The sequence below is a fragment of the Stegostoma tigrinum genome, chromosome 26 (genome assembly GCF_030684315.1).
Source record: "Stegostoma tigrinum isolate sSteTig4 chromosome 26, sSteTig4.hap1, whole genome shotgun sequence".
NCBI lineage: Eukaryota > Metazoa > Chordata > Chondrichthyes > Orectolobiformes > Stegostomatidae > Stegostoma > Stegostoma tigrinum.
The window spans coordinates 2,691,766-2,718,273 of record NC_081379.1 but is presented as its reverse complement, the minus strand read 5'-3'; the positions used below and the strand labels follow the sequence as shown (position 1 = coordinate 2,718,273).

At 40.7% G+C, this 26,508-nt stretch overlaps 1 protein-coding gene across 1 annotated transcript in view; it reads right to left on the bottom strand.

Annotated features, from left to right (window-relative positions):
• ep400 (E1A binding protein p400) overlaps positions 1–26,508 on the bottom strand; it is a 135,839-nt gene that overhangs the window by 61,361 nt on the left and 47,970 nt on the right. The window contains exons 11-24 of the mRNA XM_048555918.2: positions 26,313–26,359; positions 25,984–26,056; positions 25,809–25,898; positions 25,207–25,323; positions 24,827–25,032; positions 24,563–24,740; positions 22,817–22,953; positions 22,080–22,249; positions 20,626–20,800; positions 13,846–13,982; positions 11,080–11,266; positions 10,810–10,979; positions 6,563–6,738; positions 1,791–2,081 (exon numbers count right to left, since the gene is read on the bottom strand). Coding sequence (XP_048411875.2) covers positions 1,791–2,081; positions 6,563–6,738; positions 10,810–10,979; positions 11,080–11,266; positions 13,846–13,982; positions 20,626–20,800; positions 22,080–22,249; positions 22,817–22,953; positions 24,563–24,740; positions 24,827–25,032; positions 25,207–25,323; positions 25,809–25,898; positions 25,984–26,056; positions 26,313–26,359 — 2,154 coding nt within the window. The remainder of the gene's footprint in view (positions 1–1,790; positions 2,082–6,562; positions 6,739–10,809; positions 10,980–11,079; positions 11,267–13,845; positions 13,983–20,625; positions 20,801–22,079; positions 22,250–22,816; positions 22,954–24,562; positions 24,741–24,826; positions 25,033–25,206; positions 25,324–25,808; positions 25,899–25,983; positions 26,057–26,312; positions 26,360–26,508) is intronic.

Below are 26,508 nucleotides of genomic sequence, written 5' to 3'. Positions count from 1 at the left end.
GAATATTAATCAATACTTCTGAATGATTAGTTCAATTATATAACTGCCTTACTGGCATGCTCCTTTCCAGCATCAGAAAACTGTTAGAATGTTGTTTGATCAAGCGTAAGTTTGGCTGACAGAGTTAAAGACAGAATTAGATCATACAAAAGTAAAGCCGTTATTTCTCTAATGTGATTTCTTTATTCTTTTCTTCCCCGTCTTACCCCACAGCCAATTTTAGATAAACCCTGACGGAAAGTATTTTTTTCCTAAAATTTGTAAACAAACTTTCTGGCCACTTTATTTTGTTAATTATTATTTTAACTTGAGAAGCATCACTTATAGCTTCCCATCTCGCCAAATAATGAAACAAATTCCCTTTAGGACAGGCACTTCCAGGCTATGAAATGCTGATGGGAGGTGACAAAAGTTTTTCAAAAACAACACCTACATCCAACACTATCAGACAGTGGCATCAGATCTGTTATAATTAGTTGCCTGTAAAACCTTAAATGACACCCTGTTATTATCTGCATTACGAAAGTAAGGTGCATTTTTACACTGCCTTTCCAAGAGCAATGTCAGAGCAGGAATAGCAAAAGAGGACAGCAGAGTCTCAGATAAAGCTCATTAAACTCCTGCAGTCTGTTATAACTGCAATCATCCCTTGAAATAGTGGACAAATCAATTAACCTCACAGACCTCTCTCACATACCATGGTCAACCAACTTTACTAAATTTAGGATGAAACAACAGCTAACGTCAATAGGTAATGATATAAACTGAACTTTGGCAGCTATTGCTAAATGCTGCAAATATCACAAATAAAAATCCAGAATTTTATGCATAATAAATAAACAGTATTAGTGCAGTCATTTGGGTGGGTTTCTAAACTTGTATATAGTTTTTAAAAGTGGAAAGGAAATCTTTCTTTCCCAGCTTCACCTAACAGCAGCAGAGAAAAGCAGTTTGATTTAACAAATTAGTATGACTGATAGGGAGATTCAGGTAAGAGGCTGGAACTAATTTCCTTTATCCTCAACTCATAGTTAATAAAACCATCTTGTAGTACAACCTCTAACAAATTAGAAACAGGTTTCAACTGTGGGTTGTGTGCGTGCAGAGATAAGATTAACTATGATAAAAGTTAAGTGATGTGATGTATACTTTCCACCAATACTGCATTGAATTTGATGCAATTTGAGTAAGGAAAACCAAATTACCTGAACCACAATCTTCATAAAAAAATGTTTGACCTGCCTAGAAAATGTAAACTAGAAACAGACTAGCTCATACTAGCCATCCATTTTATTAGATGCTGACTTGTATTTCTCGAAGAAAATTAAGCATTTAAATTGAATCAAAATAATGTCTTGGAAAAGACTAAAGGTCCACAACTGGAAATTTTTGCAGTCCCAAACAATATACTTTTAAAAACCAGCTAATTTTTAAAAAGCAGCTTTTGCAAAGGCAGTGCATTATCTAGAGGACAAATATATCATTAGGTCAGTACTCAATATTTCAAAAGACATGCTAGAGGGCAACGTATATACAAAAGTGAAGCAGAAGACAGTGTTGTACTCAATAGCCATGAACCATGGCCAAAGCTTGTCTAAAGAAAATCTCAGCAGGTGGATTAGTCCCTTACCAGAGAGATTTGCATAAATAGGGCAGCAAAAGAGAATTTGGGAAAAAAAAGATTGGAAATTTGGCTGATCATGAGGGACAGCCCTTGCCAGCAAGAAATGGAGTGAGTCATGCAACAGTAATAAGTGGCAGAATTAGGCAATATTTGTGAGGCCACTTACTAGGCAATCGTGCCTGGGCCTGTGAGGTGAGCACCAGCCTCTGATGCAGCACATTGGTTGTCGGGGCGGTGTGAGCAGTGGAGGCCTGTTGCTGGGCCTGACCCGTGTGCGAGGCCTGGGAAGCGGCCTGTCCCTGCTGGGTGACCAGGCCTGCTGTGCTGCCCAGGGCCGGACTGGCTGTGCTAGAGGTGATGGTGCTGTTCACCGCTTGCTGCTGTCCCGGTGCATTGGCAGTAGTCTGATTCATCTGAAATGGAGTCGCTGCTGCAAATGACAAGTGGTTGGTTTGTGCTGGCCAACATATGACAGATTTTCATCAAAATTATATTCACATTTCATTCTTTGCAACTCACCACCCCTCCAAAAAAAAAACACTTAAGATGATAGTGATTAAAATCAAAGACATACTCACCTAATTACTAAAGTTAACTACCATTTCCTTCCAGCATAATGTGTGCAACTTAAGACTTCTGTTTCTCAATTATATAAAAAAAAGTATATGCAACTATAACAATATATAGTTTTGACTCTGGCTGATGCATTCTTATCGGAATCTGAAGGCTGTGGGTTGAGCATGTAATCCAGACTGACAATCACAGTACAGAACTGAACGAATGCTGCACTGTCAGACATACCATCTTTCAGATAAGCGGTTAGACTGAGTCAGAGTCAGGACACTGTTATGAAGAGAAGAAACAGAGCTCTCCCCAGTGTCCTAGCCCATACTTTATTCTTCAGTCATAAAGGTTAAGTCACCATAGTCCTTCCAGGCCATAAGGGTGCTCTCTCATTAGAGAAAGATGACTTTTTTAAATTTCCTCATTCAACACCCATAGCAAATAGGTAACTTAATGTTTCCGTTGTATGCAAAACTTGTTTTCTCAAATTTGCTTAGCGCCTTGACATTACAATAATGACTAAACTTCAAAAAGTTCACTGGTTGTAAAGTGCTTTTGAATGCCAGGGATCATTTTAAAAATGCAAATTTTTTTTTATATACTGTTGCATTAGATGCATTTGGACATTAGTCATCTCAACAAATAAGAACAAAAAAATTTCACATAGCCTTGCAGGTGTCTGAGATACAACCAGAGCTAGGCTGTACGCCCGTTTAACCACTTTCATAGGTCCTAACGCACTTTGAATTGGTCACAAGAGACCAGACGGCTCAAACCTTCCCTGAATCCAAATGAGTGAATGCAAACATGTGTCACACATGTTAATCATACTATAAGAAAAATGAGAAAGAGTTCTGAAGGATGAACTGCCTGTGCAGTGCATTGATGTATCTCATGACAGCCTTGTGGATCCTCCAGCTTCAGGGTAACCAGTCAGCTATTTAGGATGGCAATGTTAGAAGTTTCTTCAGCTGGTGACTGTTAATCTTTGTAATTCAATGCCAGAAAACTGAATGCTCAGTATTTAAGGATATCCAAGACAGTAACTAGAAATCTATCCATTTCTAGGGGAATCTAGGCATCCTGGGATAAATGAATTTAGGATAGAAGATCAGTCAGATCCTTGTTCAAATGACAGGAAGAGACACGAGGTCTAGTCCTGTTCCTTTTTCATTGTCTGCAGAAACCTGAAGTTGCTGCTACAGACACATTCCTGATGGCAGCCAGAAAATTACTGGCAACAAAGACAGTATAGGCTCAGTAACAAAAGCCATCCAGAATCATTCTTGCACAAGCAGCGAAACACTACTGTGACTGAAGTACTTGACTTGCTACCCCCAATCACTTCACCCAGTTACATAACCCTTCCCCCACCACTATAACCCTTTTTAAAATTCTATACTAAAAAAGAAAACGTTAAGAAAATAAAATGTTTTTCCCATTATTGCTCATACAGGGCCAGGTAGCACAGTTGGCCGGGTAGCTAGTGAGTGATTAGGTCCAATGCCATCAGCGGGGGTTTGACTTCTGTTGTAGCCGACGTAGTCTTGGGGCCAATGCCCTCGGACTGACCCTGTGAGTGGAACGCAACGGTAGACCTCCGTTGACAAAAATTGCCATAAAATATCTGCTGACGTTTCAAATGAGCCAATGAGCGAAGGACCTGCCTTCACCCGTGAATGAATGATATTTTCTTAAGGCACTCACGTCAATGGCATCCCCAAATGAAATCTTCAAAATCTGCCAAGTCAATGGTCTTTATTACTCAAAGTAGGGATAATAAAAACTTGATTTGTGTTTCTTATAATTTAAAAGGATAAGGAATGATTCGATCAAAGCTTCCAAGCTTACAGGGGAAATGTGGGAGATTGGGTGAAAGAGTTGGGGATGCCAGGATTAGGGACCTCGATCCTGCTCTGTCACTAAACTTCATAATGGCTGATCTACCTCCACACATTTTGCATCTCCATAATCCCTTGATAGCTCTTTAAAGTCCAGTAACTATTGATCACAGTCTTGAATGTACTCAATGACCAAGCTTCCTCCCAAAAGGTAGAAAGTTCCTAAGATTTACCTCCCATGAATGAAAAAAATCCTCATCTCAGTTCTAGATGGTAAAAACCCTATTCTAAGATTGCATTCCCAGTTTTAAAATGCCAAACCAGGGGAAACATCTTGCATCTACCATGTTGAGCCCAGTGAAAAATTTATGTGTTTCAATCTGATCACTTCCCATTCTTCTAAATAGTCTAAAAATTGCCAAAACTTTTAGCAAACATTTCTTCAAGGAAATGCTGCTAGAAGTTTGGAACTTCATTCTTCAAATGATAACAATGTTAGATCAATAACTAATTTTAAAACAGAGACCAATCAGGTTTTTATTAACCAGGATACTAAGGAAGATTAGGCAAAAGGTGTGTGGAGTTGATCAGCCAGGTCAACTGTGATCTGGCTAAGTCAGAAGCCACACAACACCACACGATAGTCCAACAGATTTATTTGAAATGACAAGCTCTTGGAGCACTTTTCCTTCATCAGATGAATCAGGGTCAGATGATTTCTGACTTTATCCACTCCAGACCGACACCAGCACCTGCACATCTTGATCTGATTATGTGGTATGTCCACGCTTAGGGAGATACAGTCACAATTGAGATTAATATCAGATGAACAAACTTTGAAAAATCAGGATCTCCAGCTCCTCCTCTTCGACATAAGAAAATATTAAAACATTTCCACAAAATGCCAGGTTGATACCCGAACTGAGTTCAGCATCTTATGAGAAAAGGTTGGACAGGCTGGGTTCGTTTCAACTGGAGTTTAAAAGAATGAAGGATGACTTAAAGTTTGTACAAACCTGAACAGTCTTCACAAGGTGGATGTGGAAAGAATGTTCTCTATCGTGGAAGAAACCAGAACAAGAGGGTGCTGCCCTAAAATTAGGGGTCAGTCTTTTAACACAGAAATATAGGAGAACTATTTTTTCCTCTCAAAGGGTCAAGAAACTTTGGAACTCACTGCCTCAGTACTTAGTGCAGCAAGTATTTTGGGTCTTTTTAATGCTTGTTAAATTGAGAATAAAATGTTGTTTGAGATGGATGAGAATGTAGAATTCAAAACAAAAGCAGATGAGCCTTGGTCTTGCTGAAGCAGGCTGAAAGGGGTGAATGACCTACTTCAGCATTTGGTAACATCTGCCACAGCATATATATACTTCCCTTCCTTAAACGTAAATAACGTTACAAAAATAATTTTAAAACATCAATGAGAATAACACCTGCAAACCTAAGAAATATCCGAGAAAACAAAAGAGAAACAACATTTTCATGACAGGATTTCTAAGTTAGTTTACAAGCTTTGCTTAAGCCAAACCACATGCTGTTATTAATGTGGACAGCATTATGCAGAACTTCTATAAAGTATTTGAGTATTCATTGCTATGCTTAATAACCTCTTTAAGCTCAACAAAACTGTTCAATCACTAGTTAAGAATGGGTACGGATTCCCCAAATTAGAATAAGTGTCGAACATTTCATGACCAGCTACATATTCCAGTGTAAAGCGAAAAGGACCCTAAAGCACTCAAAACATGGAGGATAATTTTCCCTACAGCACAGGGGGCCGATACATCTTCCTGGCAAGAAAGGAGTGGAGGGAGGAAAGCGAGACAGGCTAAAGACTAAGCAGGTTACTGCTCATTTGGACAACACAAATGTGTATTAGGGCCATCGGCCCCTCTGTGCAGTTTGACGTGAGCTTTACCTTAATGATTTGAGAAGATAAGCCCAATGCTGAATTGCCGGGAAATAGCATCTTCTTGTTTAATCAAGACTGAGTGACACAATAAATTATTTTCATTTTCAGAAAAAGGAATTGCAGAAAAAAATCTCCCAACAGGAGCTTTCTGAATTCAAAACATCTGTTTATGTTATTAAAAAACTTACAACATTATGTGCTACATTACAACTGCAAGGATTTTACAGGGCAGTAAACGTCCTAATGCACCAAGTTTCAATGAAGAACAGATTTACCAGGGAAGAGCGTCGCATTAACAATTCATTCTTTAATGATACACACTGGATTTAATCTTTACAAGCAGAAGATCATTTGATGGTTTAATAAACACTTTAATATTTGCTGATCAACAAATATGAATCAATCAGGACAAATGTTTAAGACTAATTTATCATTCACCCTGTTAAAATCCAGTTTTCCCTCATCTTTTTGTCAAAGTTACCATCGCAGATTTCAAGTACAAATTGGAAGGAAAAGTGTTGTATCATCAATGGAACTGCAGCTAGTCATGAAACTCCATTATTGACTTATAAGCCTTGCTCAACTTCTTTCATTAGAAGGAATGAAGCCGTTTCTTACCCTGGGCAGAAGTCATAACCTGAGAAGCAGGCACCGCAACAGCTGAAGACTTGCCACGTGCTTGCCCTTGATGGGTTGCAGCTGAAGTTGTGCTGGGTGCCCGCTGAGGCTGAGTACCGACGACCACAACTGTCCGGTCATCTGGCTTTTGGCCATACTGTACAGGCTGGAACAACCTTGACATTTTTTTGAAGAACAAAAATCATAAATACTAAATTCATGCTTACTTTGGGAATTGAATTTATTAACTCTGCTTGAAGGCAAAGTATCACAGTGCATTACAAAAATTACTTAGCACCATAAAAGATCATGCTGTCTCTTAATCTCATTTCAAAGACTACAGTCTGCAATCCAAGTCCCTTACACTGTTCAGCACTGGAGGAATGTTGCACTATCAAAGGTGCTGGTTTTTTTTTTGATGTGACGTTAAGCTGTGGCCCAGCCTGCTGTCTCAGGTGGGCTTATGTACAAAATAATTATTTCAGTGGTTAGAATTAGCAGTGGCAAGGCTAACATTTGTTGCATATCCCAAGCTAGCCTTGATAAGGTGGTCATGAGCATAGTGCTTCCAAGGCACTATGCAAACAGCAGGGAAACTCTCCACCAGCATCTGGGCTAACATTTAGCCTTCTGCCAACATCACTAAGAGCTGACTGTTGTTATGGGTCCTTGCTGTGTGCAAGTTGGCTGCCACATTTCCTGTAATAGTGAGTACAAAATGTATTTCAGTGCTTGCAAAGCAATATAAGACATACCCTTATTTCAGTGTCGACTCAAAAAATTTGCACTTTTCAATAGAACACAAAAGGTAAATACAAAAATAATTAAAAGTGAATTGCTGTTAGTCTTTTTCTGAAGAATATTAAGAGATTGAAATTATGTTACAGCTGCAAAGACTTCTGGTCAGACTGCATCTGGGAGTACTGAATTGTACTATGGTCATCATACGCAGGAAGGACTCAGTACTCTTGGAAGGGAGAGCATGCAGATTCACCAGATAACACCAGGGCCTAAAAGGTTAAATTACAAGGACGGCACATACTATGCGCACATTCTCGCAGGTATAAACAGTAATAGCTTGACCTAATCAAGGCGTTTAAGATCATTAAAAGGGTTTGATAGGATAGGTAAATGAAGTCTATTTCTTCTGGTGGGGTAGGAGAAAGAACCTTAAAAAGTAGAGCTAGGTGATTCAGGAAACGCTTCTTCATACAAAGGGCAGAGGAAATCTGGAACTGTTTCCCACAGATATGTCAAGGTCCAGATGGGTTAATTAAAGTTTCTCCAGCAATTTCTGTTTTTGTCTGTTTCAGATCTCCAGCATCCGAAGTTATCTCAAATCTCAAAACTGAGTGACAAATGTTATTGGTAAGGGCATGAACAGGCATGGAGCAAAGCTAGGTGGTTTGTTTCATTTTTATTTAAAGACTTGTTTTTGTGGGATTAGTACTGAGGAGTGCAGAAGCTTGTTTGTTCACATTTATTTTTCACAACATCTCTTGTAACCCTGGCGGTGAAGAATGGATTTAGTGCATTAAAAGTTACTAAATTACTACCTGAGTGACTGTAAATTGGGAGAGGGGAATGGGCAGTGGGACCTGGGTGTCCTTCTTGTGCAACAGTCACTGAAGGTAAGCATGCAGGTGCAGCAGGCAGTAAAGAAGGTAAATGGTATGTTGGCCTTCATTGCAAGAGGTTTCAAGTACAAGAGCAGGGATGTGTTGTGGCCTTGGTAAGACCACATCTGGAATACTGCGTGCAATTTTAGCCTCCTTTTCTGAGGAAGGATGCTCTTGCTCTCGACAGAGTGCAGCAAAGGTTTACCAGGCTGATTCCAGAGATGGTGCGTCTGACGTATGAGGAGAGATTGATTATGTTGGGATTATTTTGCTAGAGTTCTGATGAATGAAGGGGGATCTCATAGAGACTTATAAAATTCTAACAGTATTGGACGGGGTGGTTGCAGGGAAGATGTCCCCAATGGTGGGTGTGTCCAGAACCAGGGGTCACAGTTTAAGGATTTGGGGTAGATGATTTAGAATGGAGATTAGGAGACATTTCTTCACCCAAATAGTGGTGAGTCTGTAGAATTCATTATCACAGGAAGTAGTCAATGCCAAAACATTGAATGCATTCAAGAGGCACCTAGATACAGCACTTTGGGGCAAATGGGATCAAAAGTTTTGGGGAGAAAGCAGGATTAGGCTATTGAGTTGGACAATCAGCCATAATCGCAAGGAATGGTGCAGCAGGCTCGCAGGGCTGAATAGCCTCCTCCTGCTCCTATCTCCTATGTTTCTATGTTAAAACAACTAAGCTTAGTCAAGTGACATGGGATCCAAAGGCAAACAAAGACACAGAAAGAGCCATAAGGTAGTCAGTGGGTGGATGTGCCAGAGAAAGACAGTTGGGGCCCAAAATTAGGGACATGCGTGTTCTGAAGTTAAAGTGACAATGAATTTTTGTTTTTAAAAAATACAGCACAGGCGGGGACCATTCAGCCCATCTTGTCCATGCCGACCCAAAGACACCCAGGTGTTCTTTCTAACCCCAACTTCTTGCACACAGCCCATAGTTTGCGGATTATTCTAGGTGAATTGGAGGTAACTGCTGAAGGAAAATGGAATGTTCCAAATTCCACCACAAGGAATTTGATTATAGCTGTGCCAACCAGAGCAAGAGACCATAGTGTGGCGAAAGTGCTAACTCTAGAAACAACAAAACTGCAGTGAAAAGATATCACTAGGATAAAATGCAAATGATGTAAATTTGAGTCCTTTTTCAGATGTTTGTAATTAATTCTTTCCAACCTTCTGATTCATAGCAATGCAATTAACACTTTTTCTTGTTTATTGCTGACAAAAGGCACATTTTGCCAAAGCTTTCAACTTGCACTTATCAAAACATTTCTGAAGGGCGTGGAAGAAGACTGCTGATTGGCTGACAGGTGACAACACGTTCTTTGAAGACAGAAAGAACGCATATACACATTGCACCTCTTTCAATTCAACAAAACAATGTCTGCCATTCAGTGAATTTAATGGGCTACCGAGATAAAGCTGGAGAATGGGTCTTACTGGGGTCTTTCAAGAGCCATTACGGTATTCTTCCAACAATCTCGGTCTATTTGCCAATTCACCCAACACTCTCCTCTCTTACAATGTAACTGTTGGCTTTCCCCACAAATTTATGTTTTTGCGAAGCATCCTGATTGTGCAAGACCAAAACAGGTCTTTTTCCAGCAATTACTCAAGTTCTGTACCACCAAACGACTATTTCCTTGTTCAGTAAACATTCTATTATCTGTGTTTAAAAAATACAGTGGCAGATAACTCTGTGAACATGCTCAGTTACAGACCTCCATTGTTAAGTATAAGTTAGGGCCTACTAAGCCGTACTTAACTCTTGAAATCTGACTTTTCCAATAGTAACACCAGCTCGGATTATAACATAAATAAATAGATTAAAGCGTACAAATCAGCAATGATCTAACTAAATGATAGAACAGGTCTGTGCAGTTCAGTGGCCACTCTTGTCCCTGTAATTTTTAGCAGCTGAACTAACCTATTAGTGCCAGTATGCCAAGGTAAAAGCACTGAGAACAAGGGATGTGGAGGATTCTGGATTCTCTCAATAAAAGCTACACTATCTATCTATGCTAAAACAGAAATATGTTGCACCAGTTATTTTCTATTTTTTTAAAACAAACAGTGCCAGTGGTGACATTAATACATATTAACTTGACACATTTAATATTCAGAGCAAATACACCATGACATTTTTTCCACTATTTCGAGTCTTCAAGAGGTTCAGCAAGAACCGCTCAGATCAAAAGATGGATACAGTGGAGTCGAACATTTGGCCCATTAATTTCCAAGTTCCCTTCCTCACCCATCATGCTCCTTGGAAAAGGACATGATTTTTACTTCCACCATTCCACTAATACAAAGTGCTAAGCTTGCCTTTGTAAAAACTTTTTTAGCAAACAAGATTTGAGTTCCAATGCTCAGTTTTAGTGGGAGTAATTGCACTAACAATAAATGATGCATATGTGACTAAATTTTCTGCATGGAGGGCGTAAGTTTAAGAAAACCAATTATTACAACTGCTGCCTCTCCTACAAGGTAGGGGCATACTACTACTAGTGAGGTTAGCTAGGGCTTTGTATCGTTGAATCATGACTTCTATACCTTTAATTCCAGACATCTAGCTATAAGGGCAAGATATAAAAAGATACAGCCACCTACTTGCTGACTTTCACTTTAACTGGTCTGGGTCTGGGTGGAAGATCTGGCGAGTAGTAGATTTCCTCAATGAGTTTCCTCGTCACCTTCCGTTTGGGCATGACCATCTCGGCCTCATATCGAGAAAGTCTGTTTTCGATTCCAGCGAGATTGAAGGCAGATAAGTCCACATTCTGACAAAAAAAACACAAAAAACAGACAATTTGTTATTGTGGAATAGCTACTAATAGTCAAGGCAAAAAGTGAAAGCAAAAATCAGTTTATAACACTTACCTTCCAAGGGTCATATTCAAGCACTTTCAACACTACAGATGCAACTGTATACTGCAGAGCTCTAAACACGTAGGCCGAACAGACAGACCTGGGGCACTTCAGGTTAGGATGATTGCATATCCTTCTCAGTTGCATCAGGAGGTTAAGAACACTAACAAAATGACGAGATCTCAGGGCTTCCAATGTGCTATTGGTTAGACAAGAAATGATCATCAGAAACTAGCAATTCAAAACATAAATGCAATTCATTCCTCAATAGGCACTGTTACCTCTGTCTCTCTCAAATCTTGCAACTACAACAACCATTATAAAAAGTTGTTTGATACAAAACCATCTTAAGGAATAACCAGGTACAGACCAGTCGTAAATTAGTGATTTATTGGCTTCAGTCACAAATGCATGCATTTCTGAATGGAGCACTTTGGCAGGTAAGCATCACATCTGTATCCTTGACATCCCATGGGCATCACTTGACATACATGCTAGTGAACTGTACAACTGAATGTAAGGAGGAATTCTGTAGGACACTTTCAAAGAACCAGTTCTAAGTTTATGCCTTTATTAATGATTTCTGAGACTTAAATGAAGCAATTACTTTCATATTCATACGAACAGTGCCAATTCAAGTTTCAAAGTGTTAGAATATGAAGGACATTGTTGTTAAATGGATAATACGCTTTATATAAAACATCATGCAATAAAATCTCACTTAGTTAGTGATATGATGCACATTACATTGAAGCTTCAAAATGACTCAGCAAATGATAAACACAAAACCTTGTTGAAGACTTTAAACCCCTGCTAAATGGGGATAAACCATAGGGAAACTTCACTGACTTACATTCTCAGATTTACAAATGCACACATTTAGGACTGTTACCAGTTGTAAAATATTTCAAAGCAGTTAAAATACCTCTAACACCATAGCTTATCTGATTTTTGGCCTGTTCACGAATGCAATATTGAATAGAGCTTTACAACCAGTTAGAAATACCTCCACAAGGAGTGTGTACAAAATTAAAACATTTAGTTTCTCAACCACAACAGTTCAAAAGTCCAAATCAAATATGAAACATGTTAAATTGAGCACATAGCCACATTTTCAGATAAGGCATTGTAAACATCTGTACCCAACAGATTCCAAATACAGGGCCCTGACAGCACCCAAGTAATCCATTCAAGTTCCAAAACACATTTGTGCATCATTAAAGTAAACTTTGATATTATACCTGAGAAACTAGTATAGGAATAAGAGTCTGGACAGGACTAGTCCAATTTTGCTTCTAGCCTGAAGCATGTGTGTCAGGAAATAACATTTCTTAGTACCTTCTGAAAGACGATAAACCTCCTAAGAAATAAACTGGCAAAGAACTCTCCTCTATCACTGAAAGGAACAGGGGGCTGCATTTGGCATAGGGTTCTGTGAAAGTTGTGCATCAAGTACACTGTTGCCATTACTCCCAACCCCCTGACTTTACAGAGTAAGCATATTCTGGTTTGTTCTACCAGTTAGATGCGGTGAGGTCCAATTTCTGGTCTAAGCTGGGCCTGCTGAGAAGTATCTCACAACTGGCCTCAGCACCCTCACGATGAATCAGAGTTTCAGAGGCAGGCAGAGTGCATGACATCACTCTACCTGTCGAAGCACCTAAATTGGGTCTTCTCAAATGTTCCTTAACTGTACCCTACGCACCTGTCACAGCTAAACTATCCCTGTTTTCTCCAATTTTTTTTAGGTAGCCTTTGACATTATTGACCTAATTCAGCCAGTTCCATTTTGTCTATTCATTCGAAGCCAAAGAATCAATTGCCTTTAACTTTACTTCATTACCTGTGGTAACCATAAAAAATTAACCATAGACATATAACTATTTCTCATCAACACAATGCCCCCAAGGCAACATCACCCATAAATGCAGAATCAATTTTAACGAGGAATCAACTTCTTCCGTTTCTCCTTCACCATGACCTCTCTCCACCCCAAGTCCTCTCTCCACCCACTAGCCCCACCTCCTCACCACTATCTCTCTCCACACACTACCCACCCACCCCACCCTTCCTTATTGTTAAATTGTCAGGCTGTTTGTGGAATATCCTGTACCGAATGAACGGATATTTTCTTTAAATCTTCAATCTTTGACACAAACTCCACTTCCCAAGTGCCAACTGGACTCTTTGCAACCTTGATATCACATTCAAGTCCGAGATGAGTTGAGTAATATATCTGCTCCACTACGAAGAATACCCGTTCACGCCTTTGTGACATCTCCCGCCTCAGCCCACCTGCTGCATTGTATCTTTGTTATCTCTAGACTTGACTTTGCAAAGGTAGTCCTGGCTAGGCTCCCAGCTTCCATACTCTGAATTTAAAATCCCACTGGCACCAATTTCCATTCACTGATCACTCCCAATGTTTATTCATCTTCGCGTCTATATGTCAGGGTTCACTCTTGGCTGTGGTACTCTTTGAGATTCTGTTAGCCCACCAAAAATTCATATACAAGGATTTCCTCAGATTGAGATGCCAGATAGGACTGACTGTAGCCATCCAACCAGCTCCTCACTTCAGTTAGAAACTAGAGAGGGCAGCAGGAGGAAGCAGGCAACCAACACTTTTCCCTTGCTTAAAGGAGTCCTAAATTATGGAGTTTTGGTAACAATATGCAAAACATTATATTCAGTTCAGATTCAGACATCCGAAAGCAAAAACAGAGGACCATCGTTTAAGCGGCATCTATTTTGCATCTTACGAAAAACACTACTTACGTAGGTTGATACATGAGGTCTTCATACAGGATTTTTTGTCTCTTCGACAGGCAACATTTCAGAATGTGCTCATATTTCTTCGGCAGCTGTTTCTCCACATCCCTCTTCGATCGTCGTAAAATGAATGGCTGGATCATCTAAAAGACAAAGATCCAAACACTTCTGATTTAGACCATAAGACATAGGAGTGGAAGTAAGACCAGTCGGCCCATCAAGTCCACTCCGCCATTTAAATCATGGCTGATGGGCATTTCAACACCACATCCCTGCACTCTCCCCGGAGCCCTTGATTCCTTTTGAGATCAAGAATTTGTCGATCTCTGCCTTGAAGGCATAAAACGTCCCAGCCTCCACTGCACTACATGGCAATGAATTCCACAAGCCCACCACTCTCTGGCTGAAGAAAGGTCGTCTCATTTCAGTTTTAAATTTACCCACTCTAATTTTAAGGCTGTGCCCACGGGTCCTAGTCTTCCCGCCTAACAGAAACAACTTCCCAGCGTCCACCCTTTCTAAACCATACATTATCTATTAGATCTCCCCTCAACCTTCTAAACTCTAATTACTACAATCCCAGGATCCTTAGCCGTTCATCATACGTTAAACCTACCATTCCAGGGATCATCCGTGTGAATCTCCGCTGGACACGCTCCAGCGCCAGTGTCCTTCCTGAGGTGAGGCCCAAAATTGGACACAGTATTCTAAATGGGGCCTAACTAGAGTCTTATAAAGTCTCAGAAGCACATCACCGCTTTTATATTCCACCCCTCTTGAGATAAACGACAACGTTACGTTCACATTCTTAATTACAGACTCTACCTGCAAGTTAACCTTTACAGAATCCTGGACCAACACTCTCAGATCCCTTTGCACTTCAGCTTTGCGAATTTTCTCACCGTTTAGAAAATAGTCCATGCCTGTATTCTTTTTTCCAAAGTGCAAAACCTCACATTTACTCACATTGAATTTCATCAGCCATTTCCTGGACCACTCTCCTAAACTGTCTAAATCTTTCTGCAGCTTCCCCACCTCCTCAGCACTACCTGCCTGTCCACCTATCTTCGTATCATCAGCAAACTTTGCCAGAATGCCCCCAGTCCCTTCATCCATCTTATATATTAATGATCTGAACAGCTGTGGCCCCAACACTGAACCCTGCGGGACACCACTCGTCACCGGTTGCCATTCCGAAAAAGAGCCTTTTATCCCAACTCTTTGCCTTCCATCAGACAGTCAATCCTCAATCCAAGCCAGTAGCTCACCTCAAACACCATGGGCCCTCACCTTGCTCAGCAGCCTCCCATGAGGCACTGTATCAAAGGCCTTTTGGAAGTCTAGATAGATAACATCTACTGGGTTTCCCTGGTCTAACATACTTGTTACCTCTTCAAAGAATTCTAACAGGTTTGTCAGGCACGACCTCCCCTTACTAAAACCATGCTGACTTGTTTTATTCTTGACAATGGATTCTAGAATTTTACCAACCACTGAGGTTAGGCTAATCAGCCTATAATTTTCCATCTTTTGCCTTGATCCTTTCTTAAACAAGGGAGTTACAACAGCAATTTTCCAATCATCTGGGACTTTCCCTGTCTCCAGTGACTTTTGAAAGATCACGACCAAAGTCTCCGCTATTTCCTCAGCTGCCTCCTCAGAACGCTAATTCTCAGAACTCTGTATACATTTCAATGCTTGCAATTAAAAACATGTAATTATTGCAAATATGACTATGTAATGCATGCGTAGGCTAATCAGCTTATGATCCTGCTCCACCATTCTAAATCAGCTATCTCAATGCCATATTTCCACACCATCCCCACATCCGTTGACATCATTAGTAACTAGAAGCACATCAGTCTGTCTTAAACTGAGTTTCACAGCCCTCTGGGGTAAATAATTCCGAAGATTCACACCCTCAGTAACGAAGTCTCTCCTTATTTCAGTCCTAAATGACTGTCATTGTGGAGAATGCTACCACCAGATGGCACACAAGCAGCTTTACAGTGGAATGGCAGTTGTTTGCAACAAAGATGACAGTGACAGTTCCAGATTTTACTGAGATACTTACCCATGCCCAACCCACCATAAATACTGGCTGGAAAGGGAATGACGTCACACAACAGATTGCTCTTAGGTGAACGATCTGCTGCAACAGCCTGCACGTTTAATGAACTAACTCCTGACCTATATCCCCTTGATCAATGTGTAATGTGCCCTCCAAGGACAGAAATCTCCTCAAAGCTTGGAAAATGCTGAAAATCATGATAGACCTCTGAAATAGCCTTGGGGAAAAACATAATGGGTTGTCAGTATCACTGAACGTGTGAAATCCTCTTTTTAAACAAAAGGAAACCTTGCCACAGCAAACAGACTGTCTCTAACAGTTTAATTGACTGCGCACAGTATCCTGGCACGAAGACATCCTGGTGAAGGCCGCTGTGTCACAGTAAAATGACTTCACTGCCCTCATTAGCACCTGTGCTGGCATCATTTTGGCATCTGCACTAAATTACTCCAGCCCTAACTGGTTTGCTTTTTAGTCAGAGACTATGCCCCAGGTTCTAGATCCCACAACATCCTTTCTGCATCTATTCTGGCTATCCCTTTATGAATTTCCTGAGTGAAATAACTGCACAGAGGACAGCGTCCCATCACCGAGCCACCTTTATCTACTTGTGCGCAGTACGCTGGCTATGACCAGCCACCTTGGAGTCTATCGTCTGAACTGAGGAGATTCTAATTTTCTGGTTATATTCCTTTTTTCAAATTTCACATAAATCACAGTGTCACAGACACAACACATAATATCAGCCAAAATATATCAAAACAAGTCACTGCAAACAAAAATGCTAACACAAAACATCCTACAGAAAATTATCCCAGTCCAAACAATAGATTGAAATCCACATAAGGTATGTGTCCCCAGCCAGACACATGGCAAGGTCACTGTACATCAGGCAATTTGCCAAAGAGCAGAGACATTAACAAAATATACCATAAGGAAAGACAACTCAGTTCAAACTGTAATACAAAATCTTAAAACAACAAAACAAGGCATCAGTCACAATGCATCAAAAACAAGTCACATTAACAGAAAACATCCTACACAAAAATCTCAGTTCAAACTGTACTTTTAAGTCCACACAAGATAAGCGCTCCATGCATAACACATGACAAAGTCACTTTACATCAGACAATTCACTAAAGAGAAAAGATGTTGACGAGATATATCATACAGAAACACAGTCTGGTTCAAATGGTAGTACAAAACCACACAGACAAACATACAGTCCCCAGAGCTATCAGTCAACCTCTTACACCCCCACAAGCTATCAGTCAGCCTCCTACACATGACAGGGATATACAAAGACATGCTATATGCATAAAATGATAATCCAGACATGAAGACATGGTCTGGCACACACTGAGACAGTCTAACCACGAAGGACCGGTACATTCACAAAGACACAGTTTATCTAGAAAAGCACCCTACATCAGCAAAGGCCTGCTCCACATACAAACGTACAGTCTAGGACCTGGCACAAAAACCAAGTCTTGCTACCAAATCATCCATTCACTTCACCAATAAAGCAGTACCACTGCCTGTGACCAGCCAGCTCAGAAGTCAGTTGCCCACACTGAGGACATTCTATTCTCCAAGTTAGTTTTTTCACCCCGGTCACTGAGCCACCCTTTATTTACTTGTGCACAATACACTGGCTGTGGCCAGCCAGCACAAAGTCAGTTCCCTGAACTGAGGAGATTCGAAATCCCCATTTATATTTTTTTTCCATAAATAACTTTATTGATAGTCTACAACCAGGAAAACACCCATGCAACCAAGGAACCAAAACTAAGCAGAGCCCCTTGGGGTAATCCCATGTGAACAAAAAGGTGAAGCTGAGGGTAGGGATCAAATCACAATAGAATTGGAGGGGGAATAAAGCATTCCACAGCTCGTGGTGCCCACCTCTCCCGAAAGATATCTGAAAGTCGCCGCGGAAAAGGGACAGGCAGTTGACCATAATGACCCGCTCCACGGCCCGGTGCCTGGGCCTGTTAATGGCCTGCTTGGTCAGGCCCTGGAGCAAACCCACAAGGGGTTTCTCTGACCTGCCCGCTCCTGTTCCTGTTATTAGTGCATCATTCAGACAAATGGCAACCTGGGGTAGCCCTGGTAAAATGTTCTCCATGGTCTGCTGGAAAAGAACACAGGCTGATGACACTCCAAATGGCAGTCTTGTACATTGATACAAATCCTTATTGGTATTAATTACAGCAGAGCTCTGGGAATCCTCATCCAGTCGCAACTGCGGGTAGGCGGGGCTCACGTCCAGCTTCGTAAAGGATAGCCCCCACCCTGGCCAACTTTGTGTACAAGTCTCAATGGGGGTTGGGTAGTTATCCAGCTGTGAGAAGCAGTTTACCACATACTTCAAATCCCCACAAAAGCAAACAAAGGCTTCACAGTCGGTACGACCAGTGCTGCCCATTCTGCAGACTGCACTGGTTTGATGATTCCTTCACCCTCCAGCCTCCTGATTTCTGCCTCTACTTTTGCCCACATGACAAATGGCACCAGGCACCGCAAGATCTCAGAACTGTTTTCTGGTCAACACGTAAAGTAGCCTTGTCCCCGCTGACTGTCCCAAGCCCTTCCTGAAATACTCTCAGATATTTTATTAGGGCTTCGCTCTGGTAGTTATTCTCTAATCAAAAAATGCTGAACAATCCAGGTGAATCTTTCTCAACCAGTTCCATCCCTTGATAGACTTGAGCCCGAGACTTTTACTACCGTTAGTGGTAACTGAACCAACTGCATCTCACAGGAGGCCAGAACGGAAGTCGTGCCTTTAATCTGCAATGGTTCCCCAACGCACATTCTCAATCTGGCCACGATCTTCTGCAAACTTAACGATTGGAGTCCTAAGCGAATCTTATTAAAGACAGATTCTGCAACTGCAGATACAGCTGCCCCGGTATTGACCACCACAGGAACCGAACGGCCATTTAACCAAACATTCATTTTAACTGGTTCCAATTTGGATGTCACTAAGCAATTTAATTGTCCCAACTAACACATAGTGGACCTTACCAGGGTGTGCACTCCCCTGGGTACCAACCTATGAGCTTTTATTCACTCAAGCCAGACCTAGTAGAACTCCTCTGCTGGATCCTGTAGCTGCCACGCTCCACTTGCCAGCTGCAGTGCCTGTCTGAAGTCCAGTTGGGCTTTGGCTAGTAGGTGCTTCTGCATGGATAAGTCATTAACGCCACAGACCAAAAACTGTGTCTCAGCATCTCACTCAGTGTTTACCCAAAATCACATGTCGCTGCCAGTTGTCTCAACCTCATCAAAACAAATAGCCGCTCACAATTAGAGGAGTCTTGGGGTCGTCATATTCCTTAACCAACTCTATTCAACTCTCAGAAGGTTTTCATGTCTGGTGCCTCTGGGAAAGCTAAAACCCTTAAAATTGAGAATACTGCAAGTCTGCAAGCAGTCAGAAGGATTACTCATTGCTTTTCATCTGCCCAGAAAATATATTACATTCTTTCCACATACTGGGCCCAGTCTTCGAAAGCAGGATCAAACAAGTCAAGCTTCCCAAATAAAGGCGTCATGCCAGACATGTTTACCCCAACTCGAAGATGATTGTTGTAGGTGAATGTTCTTCAGGCACGTCCCATTTTCTCTGGTCACCACTGACAAAACTGCACAGAGGCTGGTATCCCATTACTGAGCCACCATTTATTTACTTGTGCACAGTGGGCAACCAGCTCAGAGTCTGTCCCCTCAACTGTGGAGATTCTAATCTTCTGGTTATATTGATCAGCTAGAGCTTTCCTGATGAGCCCAGGTTAACAACCCCAATCAACAACCTCGTAGTCAACAAGGTCAGAGAGAGCAGGAACTGCAGATGCTAGAAAATCTGAGTTAACGAGGTATAGAGCTGGATGAACACAGCAGGCCAAGCAGCAGCAGAGGAACAGTTAGGCTGACGTTTCGGGCCTAGACCCTTCTTCAGAAATCTTCTTCTGAAGAAGGGTCTACGCCTGAAACGTCAGCTTTCCTGCTCCTTCGATGTTGCTTGGCCTGCTGTGTTCATCCAGCTTTACACCTAGTTATCTCAGTCAACATGGTCAACCTGGTTCCAATCACTACACAGTTAAGTTCTTATGACATTGTCTCTCAGGCTTCTAAAAATACAACCCAGTCTCTTCGAAGGACAGTCTTGTCATCCTAGGGATCAGTCTGGTAAACATCTAATGCACTCCCTCTTTGGAAAGTATATCCTTGCATAGGAAAGGAGACCAGAACTGCACACAACACTTCAGGCGCAGTCTCATTTTTTGGCTACTGTACTGAAATCTTCTTTGAATAAAGGCATGAAGCATTTTCTGGCAGTATAGATTCTACAAGATCGAATTGTTTATCTCTGTCAAGTTACTGCAACTGCCTTACATTAGGATAAGTTACTAGAAATGAGTAATCAGATTCCTTCAAGCTGTTTGTACAATGCACAGTGAAAAGATCAAGGCGCAAGACACAGAATCTCTTCCAAGACTAGTAAAGCCCTTAACCATGGTTAAGAAAATGTAGCTGGTCACTGTACATTGCCTCCCATCTGCACTTCACAAACTTAGCTATTCTGCAGCTGACTGCCTGAAGGCACCATATGTGAAAGTGGCAGGAAACTCCACATTCAGACTACCTGACAAGATCCCTTTACAATCTTGCCATTTTCTTTTCCTAATTTAAGCATAAGTTGCACTTACCCTATGCATTCTTATCACCAATTTGTGGCAATAGTCCTGATTTTCATCCGTGCCAACTTTCACAGGGAAATCCAGGTAGGATCTGGAAATTCCAGGCAGCAGAAAATGCATCATAGTCCACAGTTCCAATGGGGTATTTTGTAAAGGAGCTCCAATTAAAAGCAAGCGCTGTTGACTAAAAAAAGGAAAAACTGGCCATCAATTCACTCATTAGTATCCCATAATCATCCAAAAATGTAACTTACTAGAATTAAATGTGTTCTATTGGAGTCAATCAGATATTACCTTCTCATTTGTCAGCTGGCATAAAAACTTCCTAATTTCAATTACCCCCTTTCTTTCTCCCTCTTTTCCCCAAGCATACAATTCCAGATGACTGCCAGCTTCCTTCACATCATCCAAATGGCTGTTCTGTTGCAATTGCAGGGAGTCAGCGTCAATGTGCTTTTTAATCACCAGGCATTAAAGTCACAACGGATCTGCTGTGCATCCACAAGCAGAGGGCATGCTTCTTAATGGAGGAAATTGGGAAGGCGACTAGAAGCAGGATTCCCTGATTCCCTCTCACTCCTAACCACAAGTCCAGAATATTCATCTTGTGCATCAGCTACATTGAAGCCCCAGGCCTTTTGGTGCATGTGGCTCATTGTCAGTCACTTAACCAAGTAATGTTGACAACAAAGTTCAGGCTTCTGGATATGAAAGATTTAAAGAGATGTGGTGACAGTGCAGGAGAGTGGCATTGTGACAGAAGATCAGCCATGGCCTAGCAGACTCAAGGTACCAAATGACCTATTTCTTCAGTCCTTTTGTGTATTTGAAAAATCAAGATGTATAAGAACAGGGGGCTATTCCATCCATCAAGCTTGTTCCTCCACTCTGGTACAGAATAGTTGATCCTTATCTAAATTCTCATTTACCCAACCTAGTCCCATAATCCCTAAAACAGAAGTCTATCAACCAAGTCTTGGAACTTTTCAACTGACTCCCACCTTGAGTTTTTTGAGGGACAATGGATTCCAGAAGTCCATTACCCTTTGAGACATTTCTGAAGGGCCTGGTTCTAATTTGAAGATTGGAGTGCGTTATTGTAGGATGTCTTCCTCACTACAGGAAATTGTTTCTCTCTATAATCTCTATTATTTTAATAATTTTAAACATCTTGATTTTACCATTCTGTAACTTCCTATTAAAGCTACTCTCATAAAAGGACCCTTTTAGCCTCATGTATTTGTGCATTTTGCCTCAATATGTACTCTAGCAAAATCAATCAGCTCAAACATATCAACCATATCATAACATGCTATGTTTTGAGGATTTTATCATTTCTTCTCTCAGGAGTAGAAACACGCTTTCACACTGAGATACATTCCCTAAATTGAAACAGAACCATTATTACAGCAATAAGCTGGTTAGTTTATACTGTCATAAACATTAACGCATACGATACAGACCTCTTGAGATTGAACAGGGCCTCCCAGTGCCATTCAGTGGTGTTCCTGAGCTGCTGGACCTCATCCAGGATTAGATACTTCCACCTCTTCCTTCGGAAAGCTTGGTGGTCCTTCAGCAGAAGCTTGTACGATGTTATACATACATGGAAAGAATTGGGTTCCAACCAACACTGAAATTAGTAAGCGTTTAGTTTAGCTACTCCATTCCAAACACTGATGCATTATTACATTAGGCAAAAAGCAGCCCGTACTAACAACCAAAGCAAAGGCATGACATACAATCGTAAAACACTGAAACAGGCATTTGGTCCAACTAATCCATGCCTGTGTTTACACTCCACACAAATCTCCCAGTTTTACTAAAATCCATCAACACATTCTTCTGCTCCTTCCTAATTCGTGTTTATCCAGCTTTTCCTTAAATGCTTCACCGCTATGTACCTCAACCATTACCTGGGTTTACAACTGCTAAATTTTCACTACCCTGTGTAAAAAATGTTCTCAATTCCTTTTGAATTTCTTCTGAACTTTCTTACATTTACAATCACGAGTTTTAGTCTCCTCCTATAAGTGGAAATAGTTTCTCTATATCTACCTAACTGAACTTTCTAATAATTTGAAAGAATTCCATTAGGTTGCCCCACAGACCCTCTTTTCTATGGAAAAATAAACGGCTTCAGGCTGTTCAATCTTTCCTATTAGATATAGTCAAAACAAATTAATTAATAGAAGATTACCTCTCTTTTAATTCTACGTTCCTTCCTTGTGCCAAAGTACATCATGATCTTGAGACCTGGACACCAGCGCTTGAATTCCATTTCCCAATTAAGCATTTTACAAGTTCGCACCACAACAAGATGTGGACCCCAGATGCCTTAATTCAAAAACACACAGAATATTAAAACCTATAGGCCACATTTGGACAAATAAGATTCAAAACTTATCTCAAATAATTCGGACAAATGCAGTGATTTCATAGACGTATGCATTTCAAGTTGAAAGCTAAACAAACGGTATTTCAGAAAAGAACAAATGAACCAGTCACCTCAAAGGAAGTTCAAAGCCACATGAAAATGCTGCACATTCTGAAATAAAAAACAATGCTGTTGCAGGACAGACAATTTTGACTGTAAAGACAAATGCAGTGTCACTCCTTCTCCCTTCTTCAGATGTTAAGTAACATGCTTTCCACTTTAGTTATTTTCAACATCTATTTTCCACAGAGCAAGAGAACATAAAATTGCTCACTACTTGCATAAGTTTTTGAAGAATTGAATGAAACTGTTCAATCTGCAGCACAGCCTAGGTGAGATTCTGGGGGAAGACTTACTTACGGTGGTAACAATTTTAACAATGTTGTGAACTTATTCTTTGCTACTATTCCTAGAGCACAAAAGTAAATTTAGGTCGACTCTCCAGTGTAGCACTGCTTAAAAGGCTATTTTTGGCAGAGAGATTGAATCAACCATCCATATGCCCTTTCAGACAGAAGTAAAACATCTCACAGCTTCTATATGATATGACATGTTATCTCATTGGTGAGGCCATATCTTAAAACTGCCTGCAGTTTTGGTCTCCTTATTTTGGGAAGGATGTAAATGCACTGGAGGCAGTTCAGAGGTTTATTAAATTTATACCTGGAATGAGTGGATTGTCTTGTGATGAAAGATTGCAACTGATTCGGCTTGTTCCCCATGGAGTTAGGAGAGGAGCGGCCAGATTGAAATGTACAAGATCCTGAATGGTCTCGACAATGTAGACATGGAGGAGCCTCCAGCTGGGAAACACACGTTTAAAATTAGGGGTTGCACTTTTAGAACAGAGATCCAGGGGACCGTTCGCTCAGAGGGTTGATCCTCAGAAGGTGGTAAAAGAAGAGCGATGAGATATTCTTAAGGCAGAAATAGATTGATTCTTGTTCAGCAAGGGAATCAAAGAGATATCTGAATATCAAATTCAGAACACAAACATATCCACCACAAGCTTATTGAATGGCAGAGCGGGCTTGAATGGTCAAATGGCCTACTTCTGATAATTCATACATCTGCATCTGAAAAGCAGCAAAAGAGTTCCCCACCAATGCTCTGGTACTTAACCAATATCAGTAAATCAAATATTCTGAGCATTTAGTTTACAAACATTTGAGGATCTTTGCTCTTTGTAAATTGATTGCCAACTTTCCTAACATGATATCAGCAACCATATTTCAAAAGAACACTGACTATTAAGCACTTGCAGTACCCTGAAGGCTTGAGAGATGCTGTGTGAGTGTACTCCTTATTAAGGAAGTCATAAAAGCTTCTATTTAATCTGAAATAACACGTTGCTTTAATGTCAGTACTGCAAAGCCCACCTGACTGCGGCTCTACGAGCATGCTTTCAGATCCTTCCAAAACTCAAACGTCTCTTTTCCAATTATATTTATCAAAATGACCAAGCTACTTTGTCAAAATATTCAGGTTTGCGTTCTGCATTTGGCCTACCTTCATTTGCAGCGAGATGGGCTAAAAAACCAATAATCTGCACAGTCTTGCCTAAACGTGAATCATCAGCCAAAATTCCATTTAATTTTCTTCTATGGAGACCAGCTAGCCAATCAATGCCAATCTGCTGATATTCCCGAAGAGTCCCATGAAGCAAAAATGGAGCAGCATTTCTCACCTGTCAAAGAACAAAATTGTACACTGTTCACAGCAATGCATCAAAAAGCCACTAGACTCTACAACTATCCCAAGACAGACAATTACCGAGGATGCATAGCGAGCTGTGCCTTTTGGCAGGAGGGGCTCAGCAGCAGCAGAAACCTCAGCGATGTCCTTTCTTGGCCTCCTCCCCTCGGTCGGATTGGTATGTATTCGCTCCACCACTCTGTACTGGTCTACGCTCAGCAAAGAATCGATTGCCACCTCTTGCTCCGGACTGTCAAATTCAGCAGCAAACTCCTCTGCCATTTCTGAAACAGAGTCTCATTAGTACCCACACTGAACTGAGTTTCAAAATATCCAAGTGGCTTGTATTAAGCATACAAGAATGAGGAAAATTGCAGGCAAGAGCCTTAAATTTATCATGCACTGCTGAAGTTGCACAATAATTATATTCATCCACAAGTCTTCATGAGGTAACACACCTTCAACATCGTCATAGTCGTCATCCTCACTGTCAGAAGAATCTGGAGCTGGCCAGTCAAAGTTTTCTGAATAAGCACCAGCATACTGCTGTACAAGGTCTTCCAGAGGGATTTCAGCTGTAAACAAATTAATGGTTGCATTTAAAATTAGGAACACGAGTCATTCAGCCGCTGAAGGTTGCTCACAAGTGGATCACAACTGAGCTGCAGCTCAACTCCAAGCATCCACAGAAGTACTGTATTCCTTCATACCCCTCTACTGATTTCAGTAGTGAAAGCTGAAAATGACCCCTAGCATTCACAGCCTATTCGGGGGAGATTTACAGATTTCTACTAGACTTCGGGTGTAAAACGGTTTAATGGATTCACGACCTAGCACTAACTTAAACATAATATCCACTCATTCTTGATTCCACTAAAGAAATTATTTTTCGACAGATTTCTTACTGTTATAAATACCTCAGTTAGATGAACTTTTAAGTTACTAATGGAAGGAAATACAAACTAAGTTTATACAAATTAATCCTTTAAGGTGTAGTATCATTGTGGCGATCTCCATTTCCACCTCTATTGAACTTCAGTGATCAAAGTGTTCCAATTACCTTGTTTAGCTAAATCGGCCAATTCAGTCTGATGGTCAACAACGCCTTCAATAGCCTCTTGTTCTTCAATTGTTTCTTCACAGTCTTCCACTGAAAATGAAAGTTGCAATGCAGTTTTTATTCATCTAAAGGCAGAAGGGTGACTTTAATGGCAGATAATAACCTATGAACAAACCTGTTTCCACAGCAGCCTCATCCCCAGCAAAAGAATCACTGGATTTCCTGTTGCTTTCATTGCCCAATGTATCCTGCAAATTAGAAAATACACAACTTCACATATCTGCATTTTTCATGCTTCAGCTGTCACGAAGATTACATTAAAAGTGTTTAACTAAAGAAGAACTGAAGCTCTTATCCATGTTGATAATAGGTCCAAATTAGTTTTAAAAATGGAAATCACTAAATCTTGAATTTTTAAAAATGTTTCTATTTATACTGTACAGAACCCCTATAATATGACACTCTAACCAGTTTCACATACAAATAGTCAATTTGAGATCTTACATCACTGAGCTTTTCTGACCTAGGCCATGGAGATACAGAGTTTGGACCTGGAATCAAATAAAAACAAATATTAAAGAACTCTAATATTTTTGAAGTTTAAAAATCAAAACATTACTTTGATACTTTTGTTTTCATGGCCTGAAATTCACCGAAATACAAGCTGACTAATTTTTGGCACAAGATGCTGAACTATATT